The sequence below is a fragment of the Colossoma macropomum genome, unplaced genomic scaffold (assembly GCF_904425465.1).
Source record: "Colossoma macropomum unplaced genomic scaffold, Colossoma_macropomum, whole genome shotgun sequence".
In the NCBI taxonomy this organism is placed as follows: domain Eukaryota; kingdom Metazoa; phylum Chordata; class Actinopteri; order Characiformes; family Serrasalmidae; genus Colossoma; species Colossoma macropomum.
Genome location: NW_023494803.1, coordinates 9,498,365 through 9,510,067, shown reverse-complemented (window position 1 = coordinate 9,510,067; position 11,703 = coordinate 9,498,365). Strand labels below are relative to the sequence as shown.

The following is an 11,703-nucleotide window of genomic DNA, read 5'->3' as shown; positions in this document are numbered from 1 at the left end:
AACCATAACACTGGTACTTAACAGTACTAACACGCCACCAACAACAAGGATGATGACCTGCAATGGAGCTGCCACGTCCTGTTCTTCTGACTGTGAACATGCACTGGGCAATGTCCACATTTTCCATCCCACAGTCTACATGCACCCTGAAAATATTACTCAAATGAGACACTAATTACGAAGGATCATCAAGTCAAATTATTGACAAAATTGTTTTTCAAATGTGAAATTTTTACATTAAATCTTTTATAACTTCCTTGATGGCCATCCATGAAAAACCCAAAAGCAGTGTCAGCTCTGTTGTTGTTGGCAGCCTGAAGATTCTATAGAAGAAAATAATAATTATCGTTTTTCTTGGAATTTTTATTTTGAGGTATACTTCTGACATTTGTGTGGGTTTAAGTATCAAAAACAGTCATAATTCATTGTATCTGACCATATTCACCCCTTTATCCCTTAAAATGATGTCTTTGTGAATGTGCGTCTTTGTAAAATGTGTCTTCAAGACTCATGTAAATAAGCTCTGTTCTGATTGGCTGTCGTACATTGCGCCGCATTCAAAAATATGTTGTGGCTGAAAACACTCTTTATAATTTTTACGTGACCAAATGGGGTTAAACTATTGTAGCCTGAATATGTGGATTTATGTAAATGCACTGGTTTTACTTCTACCACAATCAGGCTATTTTTGCCGCTTAGTTTCAAAACATTCCATTTCTTCTTTTAACCCCTACCCCTTGTTTTCGAGTGTCACTAGTGGTTGATATCTTGCCCTACGAAATGGGACAACCCTCAAATTTAAAAAAAAACAAAATAAAAAACATTGCTTCATTAACAGGCTACTAGCGCTGCTCTGTAGGTGACCCAGCTCGTCCTCAGTGATAGCAGAGAAGGGAAAATTTCAGCCTCACTACTGGGCTTTAGTTACATTTAGAGAAATAGACTTAGACTTATCCTCAACACTTTACTTAACCTGGGCCTTAAGCCATAGCCTAACCCTAACTTGAGTAGTCAGGAGCCGGAAAAGATAATCTAGTACATTTTCAGTTAGTTATATTATACCAATTCTAGAATTTGAAAAGCCATTAAGACCATAACGGTCCCCTCCAAACTGGACTCCACAGGTTGCTTAACAAGCAGAAGACCAAGCACTACCCTTGGCCCCTGACAGAAGGAAGCAAAGCCTTTTGTTAGCGAGCCCTCCTCGTTTAGAATAGTCTTCCTTTCTCTATCTGAGAAGTGGATGCATCTCTACTTTTAAGTCTTTTAAGTCTAGACTTAAAATTTTCCTCTTTGTTTCTCCCCATTGTTAGAAATGGTGGGTGGAGAGCCAGCACTCATTGCAGAGCCTCTGGTGGAAGAGGCTGCTTTCGCCATTGCCTCTCTGCAACTGGTCAATATGGTCAACACCAGACCTTCCTTGCAGCACTGTTGGACCAATGTTCAACATCCCTTGCTGCCAAAGGCCTAGGCTGCCAAAGACACTCATGAATCATGGGGTACAATTTCTCCATCCTCCTTCTATCAATAGGAATTCTATGAGTACACCATGACCCTCAATATGTTATATGACCATTATGTTTGCATTCTGTCATTATGACCACACTGTGTACCTTCTAAGCTCTTCTTTGAGCACTACTTTGGATGCTGGCTCCCTCCATTTTTTTTCCACTACCAGTCTTGTATGTATCATGCATATAGCATCATAGCACATTGTAGCACAACCCCTCAACCTAGCCTCAGTGTGGTTAACGATTCTCCCAATTGTCAGATTTACCCTGATCTTAACAGTCTTACCAGCCCTAATACTGTTTTTGAGATTTCAGCCGGGAGGGGATCTGGTAGGAATGAGAGTCTGCATCTGAGGGTAAAGAAGAGAAACTGATTTTGCTGTTTATAGCAACATTTTCAAGCCCAATATTTCAGCGTTACAGGTAAATGTGGGAACGTTTCCAAGAGACTCAGGAGAACTTGCCAGTCCTTAAAGGTGCAAGGCTGATTGTGGCATTTCGAAAAAGCTGAAAGATGAACTAGTGTCTGCTTCTCTCAGATCTAACAGCAAAAGAACTTCTGGTCTTCCATTTTATCTTTAAAATTTATTACCAAGAGCTGTGGGGCTGGTTTGGCAAACTCTCTCTTTGAATACCTTTAATTGTCCCTATGTTATAGACTGCACCCAATTTGAAAAGTTATACATTGTTGAGACAAAAACAAATGAAAAGATTGATATTAGCAGCATTTGTACCGTAATAAGAGAAGAGATAAGCACACCAAATTTTATAGCCAAATTTCTGGAAGACGCTCCAAGAACATCAGGGTTAACAGTCGGACCCAAGATGGTCTAAGTGACAAAGGCTATTTTTTGAGAAAAAGTGGATTAACCTATTGGGAACCACCATACCAGCTGGTCTAAATGAAAAACTGTGAAATAACAGAACCTGACTCCAGTGTTTAGATATGTGAACATTTCGTTTACATATGTTAACAAATAACGTTTACCAAAATGAGGAGATGGTGTCTCTCCCTTCTCTCCCATATTGTCCAGTCTAGAGATGTGTTCAATATTCATTTGGAGAAGTGTGTAAATTCCTCAGACCTTAAAAACGGTGTTCCTTGTGTGCCTGTTCATGCTCGTCCTTATATATCCTAACCCTAGCATAAGTAGGCTAGGACACTATATATAATGCAGACAGGGATCATGCAAGAACGTTGCATGTATCGGCTTCTGAGTTGTCGAGGCCTTTCACACAGCCCCATGTATTCCCTGCTAAGATGGTAGACAAGAGGCCATAGAGTGCGAGGTGGGTGTGTTTATTCAAATTAAGTTTCCATTTCCTAATTGAAGCTGCAAGACTTGAATAACGTTATTAAAATCATAATTTAGAATAAGATGTGTTAGAGAAAAAGGAAAATTTAGGGGTGCACATCAAAAATATGAGAGTACTACAATCCCTGAGATATTCTATAACCATTAGGGACAGTTAAAGATGGAAATCATGAAGGTAAACACTGATCATGTTGATCTCCAGTACCACATGCCAGTCTGCTTGCCTTTGTGAGCTGAGTTTAAAGGTCCAAGGTAACAACAGATAAACACATAAACTCTCTCTACCTCTCTCGTTCTAACCTTATTGCTTTTCTTTTGCTCTGTACATTCACACACTTACCTCACACTCCCAACTTCCTTCATTATCTCCTCATCTTCACTAGAATCCCAGAATAGCCATCACCAAACCATCTCTTTAAAAGCCTCACCACAGATAACTTGGCCAATTACAGACCCATATCTTACCTCTCTTGCCTGTTGAAAATACTTTTCTACACAGAAACAACATCCAATAAGTCTTCCAGTCTGGCTGGAAGAAGTTGTTAATGACGTAGGTATTGCATCTCATAATGGTTGTGTGTTGATAATTGTCCTTCTAGCTCTTAGCACTATAACACTATAGACCGTCATATGCTACTTCAAAGACTAGAGTACCATGTAGGTATCAAAGGTCACACACTTGCCTGGCTTATGTCTTACCTCTCTAACCATCATCAGTTTGTACAAGTCCATAGTAAACCATCTAGTCATACAAAGGCAGATTTTGGAATCCCCCAAGGCTCTGTACTTGGACCCTTGATCTTTTCTTCGCAGATGCTACCTTAGGCTCTGTAATAAGGATTTGGAGGACAAAAACGTTTTGCTTCTAAGCGCAGACGAAACACAAGTTATTGTCCTGGACCTTAAACACTTGCAATGTACATTATCTAGCTACTGACTTTCACTCAGTGGCCTCTCAGTGACATCCAACCCAAGTGTCAAGGATCTAGTTGTAGTCATCGAGCAGGACCTTTCTCTCAACACTCACATAAAACACATCTCAAAAGCATGCTTTTTTTGCTTTTGCACTGCCTAGTAGAAACAGAACAATCTAACTGGCTGACCTCTTCGTGCCTGACAACCATAATCAGATTTTCTATTCAAGAATACTACTGAGGACATGGTGAAAGCTTTTTAGGGCAGAGGTCAAGCTTCATGGAGAACGGCTGTGGTGGCATGGTTCAAGCGGCATTGTATGTGGTGGTCAGAAGGGTGGCCAGACTTTAGTCAACGATGACCGTGTCCACTTCGGGGCTACCACTTGGCTCTGCACATGCCGACACTGTACTTCTCCCTTCCTACTAGTGTTTCACCCACCCCTGGGCCCTGTCTACCCTGGAGGGGCCCTTATATGGTTTTACCAGGCACACATTGAGCCTGACACAAGCAGCCACCACACACAGAGACAGGAAAACACATACATAGTCAAACAGCTACCACATGGCTACAGTTGGAGCCTTTTTGATGTAATTTGGTTCCAGAGCTGAGCAGCATGGAAGCTAAAAAGCAGCATGGAAGCGAGGTTTAGTTCTGACAGCTGGTACGTCTAACTGTGTACTGCTGAAACATATCTGGGAAGTAATTTGGTCCTGTCCCCTTAAGTGATTTATAAACAAGCAGAAGTGCTTTAAGTCAATTCCTACTACAAAGTGCAGCTTTTGGCAAACGCTTTTATCCAGAGCAACTTAAGAAGGACTTAAGCTTTGGAGTACTGCGGTCAGTTCTTTTTGTTTTGGCACAAGGCCTCTAACTCTAAAGGGGCTTTTGAGATGGTAGAAGGCTGATTTAGCTGCTGCTTTCACATGGCTGTTAGAACTGAGATCACAGTCAGTTAAGACACCAAGGTTTATAACAGTGTCTTTAGTTTTGTCCTTATTCAGCTGAAGGAAATTTTGAGACATCCAGCTGTTAGTTTAGTCAATGCACTGACAAATAGCACTGCTATGATAAGAAGGCTAATTAAATTTATGTGTCGTCAGTGCTGCTATGATAAAAATCGTTGTTTGTAATGATTTGTCCAAGCAGGAGCACATAAAGTTTGAATAATAAAGGCCCCACGATCGACCCCTGGGGGACACCACAGGTCAAGGATGTTGGTTTGGAGGTATGTTTTCAAATTGCAACAAAGAATCTCCTGTCTTGTAGGTGTCATCTGAGCCACTTGATAACTGTACCTGAAAATCCAACCCAGTATTCTAGTCTGTGTGGTAATATATTATGATTAACAGTGTCAAAGGCTGCACTAAGATCCATTAACACTTGAACTGAAGTTTTGCCTGTATTGGTATTGGTGACATATGCCATTTAATACCTTAATGTGCTATGATTAGCACAAAAACCTGACTGAAGGTTAACAAAATAGCCTCATTTGATCAATTTTAGCTTAGTTCAACTGATGTTAGAGAAGCAAGACTGCATATTTCAGCATTATATGAGCAATACATCTCTTTATGGATCTGAAGGTTGTAATTTGCACCATTTGCTTTCAGACTTTCTACGCTCTCTATTCTGGAGTTTATCAACTTTTTTGATTTTCTTTCCATGGTTCTTTCTGTTTGTCGGTGACTGTGCTTAATATTTACATGCATAATATTTACAACTGTCTAATAATTGACTCGAGGTCAGAGAGAGCACTTATGTGATCATTTTCCGCTCTCTTTCATACAGTTATAGATCTGTTCTGAATGTGTGGGGTCGTAGACACATCGAAGTACAAACAAAAATTATCAGATAAGGCCAGGTCATTGACAGTTGCGGGAAATTGAGACCCTGTATGATGACAAGGTCCAGGGTATGACCAAGAGACTGAGTTGACCCCTGTATATGCTGAATTATCTATATGCAAGTTGAGTTCCCCTGACATGATAACACAGTTTAAATCCATAAAACTTACAGACAAAAGTTTGCCTAGCTCATCAAGAAAAACTGTGAATAGTTACTAACAGAATATGAGGAGAACCTGGTATTATTCTCTGTTCTGGTAAAAGTAAAGTTTGGGGGAGCTCATTTACTGATACTTCAGTTAAAAGCAAGAAAATCAGGTTTATGTGTACAAATAAGATCATCAATTAAAACTGACTTGTTTAAAAGAGATCTAATGTTTAGAAGAGCTGGATTTACAGTAAGTGTAGAGGGAGTGACAGAATCATGTTGATATGCAACATGTAGCAGATTAGGCCAGTTTACCCCATACAATGGACGCTCTCGACCTCTTCTGTTTCTAATTAATAGGAATAGGGAACATTCTAAGCATACAGTACTGAAGGTGTTTCCTTAACTGAGGAACCTTACACACCTTCCTGTGCATGTTCTATGGGTTGTTAATTAGTTGTATCAGTTTAAAAAAAAAAATGGGTACTATGTTAAGGTACCTAGTCTCAGCTTTAATTTGAGCAGGTTTACATCAGTATAGAAAGAACTGTGTGGGAGGTATAGCTCATTTAACACGTAGCACCCAAACTGCAAGGGATCAGAAGTAATTGAACACTTGCCTACTGTATTTGGTGTTTTATAACTAGCAAATATGAAGTGAAATAGAGTTCATTTTTTTGGGGGGGGGGTAAATTATTCATTTAAGCCACTCTGCCTCACCTTTCTATCATTTCTCCACATAAAGCAAACTCCAGCCCCACCTGCCCCAAAGTGGATGAAACTCATTTGGCCAAAGGGCAGGTGTGGCCAATCAGTGTCCTATAAAAATGACCAGTTCTGTCCTGTCAAGCTCAGAGATCAGAGGACTCCAACAACCTCCAGATTCAGCCTACCTGCTGACCAAACAACACCAGCCACACCTCTCTGGGCCACGACTCCAGCTCTCCAAGCCTCTTTCCAGGTCTGCAGTGTTTGTCTGCTTTGCTGATTGTTTAACTAACATTCATTTATTTAACAGAAAACATTTAGATAAGTATTGTTGCACAGGTTAGTGTTCATTTCCTTAATGAAAACTATGACAAAATATATATATATCTTGTAAGCCAGTTTGCAAAATTAAATATTGTTTTATTAAATTGTCAACTTCTGAATAGAATCATTTGGCCACTTCACTGGTCTCTGATTCATTACCTTTACGGTGAGTTTATATAATGATAAGGTGTGTTTATATAATGATAAGGTGTGTTTATATATTGAATGATCATAGGCTTGATTACTGTTTGACGTGTCTCAGATGGTCACACAGCAAGATATATGTGATAAAATCATGGCATGTATCTATACTTAAGCTGCATTGATTCGATAAATATGATTTTATCAAATAAAAAAAACATTTTGACATATTGGACATATTAGTTTTCTAATTTAGGCATCAAACTTGAGTTGAGAGACACCTACATACTTCTTTATGTGTGGCTCGATGACCATAACCACAATGTTGCTGTGTAGATGCTTTTCAATGAAAACAAGCACACGGCAGTTCTTCGTTTCATGCTTACAATATGTCAGAGCTGTACAAAGTCCAGTTTAATGTCCAGTGAGTGATTAGCCCACAGGACAGATGAGACAACACATCTAACAGGGTTAGACTTTAGCTTAGCCCAGTTCTTCCCCCTCCATATCTGTGCTGTAGGCTGAGCTGCAGCATCAGAAAGCTTATAAGGCCTAGACTACACAACATCAGTTTGGTAGTTTGTACTCACTCTACCAATCTCCACAAGATCCTGACAGCTGTAGCTGAGCTTCAGTACGTAAACAGTCCTTCTTTTTTACACTAAAACGCATGTAAGACAACACAGGCACTGAAATATCTGGTCCACAAGCAGCAACTGTGCCACCACAGCACCATACCTGTTGTTTCGTAGGATACTGGTTTGTTTTTATGGTCAAAATTCACAAATGTGCCTCATGTGGATTTGCAACATGTACACTATAAAAATTGTAGCTCTCCAATTTATATAAGGAAAGATTCCACACATGAAAAGGCTGGGAAGGGAGACTGTTTTACTCTAGAATGGACAGTTAGAAAATAAATCCATGTTATGTGTGTTGCAGTCATGGCGTCCCTACGGTGGTCTGCCTCTACGTTGTTGGCTTCATTGATCCTTCTTTACTGGACGACGTCCTCCGCTTGGTCACATTCCTCCACCGACCGTTCAGCCCTCCACAGGATCGCGAGAGACCTGGATTTCGAGACTAGACAGAAAACAGAAAAAGTCCTGGAAACTGCAACAAACTCATTGTCTCTACTTAACGATGTGATGGGAAAGATTGACACAAATAGCTTGAAAAGTATGATGAAGAACCTTGCCAACTTTGCCAGTTTGGCGCCTGGCGTCGGAGCTGTGATCTCCTCTGTCATCAACATGGCTTTGGTCTTCATCCCGCAAGAAGACCCAGTGCTGACCAAGCTGGAGCAAGGGTTTGCTGAGGTGAACAGCAAACTGGACTCTCTCTCCACCCAGATCTCTGACCTGGCCACGGACGTGGAATGGTTCAACTACGTCAGCGTCTACTCTCAAAACGAAGTCCGCATCCTCAACACCTGGAGGAAGTTTGTAGAGTTAAAAAGGCATGGGTTCAAAAACTTCAAGCCCTCGGCCCAGATCTTTAAAGACTACTATAAGGACACGCAAACCGAGGCCAGTGTGGACGCCCTTTACCTTTACCTGACAGGCAAAACCATGATCCTCGGCAAAAACCTCAACGACCTGCTGAAGAGCAAGTTTAAATGTGACTTAAATGAGATCAACAAATATAACTTTTATCTCAGTAGTTTGCTGTGGAAGGGGTTGGTACTCAAAGAGGTTTACGGGAAACTGATTGACAGCACATCAGACAAAGAAGCTGAACATGCCCAGATGTTGAAGAGCCTCTATGAAGTTCAGCGGGCAGCTATGGAGTACTGCATAGACAACAGTGAGGAGCAAATGAAGAAGGACGTTAAGGACATCGGGACAGCGCACATTTCTGAAGAAAAGACCGCCGTTGCTGAGAAAGTGAAAAATGCTCTGGACAAGAAGTACAGCTGGTACAACTGGGTGGTGCTGGTGTACGACAAAAAGCAGGAAGATGATAAATATATATATGTATATGATATGACTAAGATCCCCATATCAGACCAGATCATCGTGGCTGTTACCTACACCCTGAAAGCAGACTCAGACTCAGAAAATGTTAAAAAAATAGTCCAAGAATGCTTTAGCAAAAAACCACAATGTGATCCCAGATGCAGTTTTTTTCCTTGGGAAACGTATGGTGGACTTAGCGATGATATACGTGTTACAGATTACGCCAAACTAACACATGCGGCCTACAACTACGAATTTGCAGAACTCCCACCACCAGTTGATCGAACAGGTTGTTCAGTGGGTGACTATCGATACAAGATTTCCGTGCATGTCTCCACGAAGACGCCTGTTTGCCAACATAACCCATGTCAGAACAATGGTCAGTGCAAGCAGCTGCTGAAATCCAATGAATGGCTGTGTGTTTGTCAAGATGGTTACTTTGGCGACACGTGTGAAACGAAAGTGAACACAACCATGACCCTGACGGTGTAGACGAGTCTATCAGCATCACAAAAGCCAGACTGAAAATCATTGCATCCAAACTGGACCACATGGTCCACAGATGTCACGGTTGATATTAGACTTCTGCAAATGACAGACGACAACATAGACGACTTAATTCCAACTGAAAACCGAAACTCAAGTGACTGAACAGCTCAGAATGGCACTGTGGAGAATGAAATGATGAAGATGGAAGCAACTGCTCATCTACGGTCCAAGCAAACACAAAAATCCAGCAGAAGTTCTTTTTAGAACCATCAGATGGCACCAAAGTAAAATAGCACCTATGGCACATGTGTCAGGCTCCAGTCCTCGCGGGCCAAAACCCCTCAGACTTCAGCACACTGCCTCATTAAACACACCTGATTCAGCTCATCAGCTAATAGCAAGGCCTTCATTAACTGAACTGAGAGCTGTAAATGCTTAACTCTGCAGCACTTTGGCCCAGAAGGTCACCAGTTTGACATGGCTGGCCTATAGGCTGCTGTTTACTAATGCCTGCGTCATAACAACTGTTAGAAGCTGATAATGTCAGATGCTGTGCTTTTAGCTTATTTTGCTGCCCCAACGTGGCCAAAGCATTTTACAGATAAAACCTTGATATTGTAAATCATGACACATCATGTCAAAGATCATAAATCTGTGAATCTAATTTGCTATTGGCATCTGCTCATATTTCTTATAATTAACAGATAAAAATATAAAACAGTGACACAAAGATTCTTCACAAATTTCAAGTTTCAATGCAAAACGATTGTATTTACTAAGTAATGGTGGTGTCTGATAAACGTTTAAAGTAATTAATGCTAAAATTTTGGTCATTTGGCTAAAAAACACATAATTTCATCAATCGTTACAATCAAGTTTCACCTTATTTTCTTCCTCCTCTCCCTTCATTTTGTTCAGAGTGCCAAAATTAAGAATGGAAAAAAATGAAGAGTAGTAAGAAATATTTGCTAATATTCAGTGTGTTTTGCTTATTACTGTGCTGTAGCAAATCTGATCTCAAGTAAACCAGCATTTTCTACTTATTTCAAACTTTTGAACACTTATCAGAGCTACTTCTTTCTAGACTTGAACCAACTCGTTTTATGATTTCTTGCTGCATGGACAGAATTTCACCACTATTAAGTCATTTTGATCCTAGAATGTGAATGTGATCCTAGATTATGTCAGAACCACTTAAGGAACAGAAGTCAATTATGAGTTGTCTCTAGATTTTGCAGCAAATCTTGGAGCTGGCATGGGAAAGCTATGTGATCTCTTGATGCAGTCTTGATGACAAATGTAAGATGTCTACCTAAAACATTATAAATGATTAAACATTTCTGAATAAACTCTCAGTTTAATTATTAAGCATGATATAATCTACTTGCTCACTACAGGTTTTCAGTTTCAGAATTCTTCTTTTGGCCATGTGTTTATATGTGTTAATGACCTTGTCACTGCACCTACCTTGGGAAAGCCACTTTGTTGGAGAGACTGTAGGGCACTGCACCTCATTTTATTCACTGGATTTTTTTTTACTCTCCACCGCAAGGACACGTCATCATGTTTTCTCACTTAGAAGGGTGTCTAAGAGGGCGCATTATGAGGTTTATATAAGGCACCTGTAGGGAACTTTAAGGCCCAGTCACATTTCTTATTTTTACCCCTATTCCTTGTTTATATGCTTGTTATGATGAAAAGGACCATAATGCTCTAAAACAACATTTAACTAGTATTTAATTAGTAATACAAGTAATACAATGGTCATCCCATGGCACTGGGCCCAAGTTTATCCCTTTGTGAGGGCACCTATATGGCACTGCATCACATTTTCTCTACTGGAGGGGCTGATTGACAAGAAGCTTTTGTTGACAGTGAAAATGTGATTGCAAACAGGATTGCAATGGCACTTTCATTTCAGCAGAGCTGAAGCACCATGATGAGGAAACCCAATGGTTTAAATTAGAAGCTCAGATGATTCCGATTTGATGCTTCATTCTTTAAAACTAGCTTTTTAACTTTGTGCCAAAGGGATATGGGATGCTGAGGGGGGTTAAAAATAATAGTAATAAAACGATCTGAACTTTATAATAATTTGAGTGTAGTACAGACCATGTGTGCTTGTTTTACAGTGCAGTTTGAATATTTATATATTTGTATTTTTTCAAATCTGCTGTCGCTTCATGTGAACTCCATATTTTCATAACAGTGAGTGTGTTTACACATGTGCACTTAATAATGCAATAACTGCAGAAAATCAGATTTTGTCAGTAATCAGATCAACGTGTTTACATGCTCTTGAGTAATCAGATAATGGGAAAACTCTGGGTCTACATGAGTCAGGCA

At 40.1% G+C, this 11,703-nt stretch overlaps 1 protein-coding gene across 1 annotated transcript; it reads left to right on the top strand.

Moving 5' to 3' along the window:
• The first annotated feature begins 6,523 nt into the window (after positions 1-6,523).
• Positions 6,524-10,725, top strand: LOC118824004 (SE-cephalotoxin-like). Its single transcript, XM_036593890.1, has 2 exons — positions 6,524-6,698; positions 7,853-10,725. The coding sequence occupies exon 2, from the start codon at positions 7,855-7,857 to the stop codon at positions 9,358-9,360; it is 1,506 nt and encodes a 501-aa protein (XP_036449783.1). The 5' UTR covers positions 6,524-6,698; positions 7,853-7,854; the 3' UTR covers positions 9,361-10,725.
• The last annotated feature ends 978 nt before the right edge of the window (positions 10,726-11,703 follow it).

What these genes read in the sequence shown, in the direction of transcription:
- LOC118824004 (XM_036593890.1), top strand. Translation starts at nt 7,855, where the DNA reads ATGGCGTCCCTACGGTGGTCTGCCTCTACGTTGTTGGCTTCATTGATC.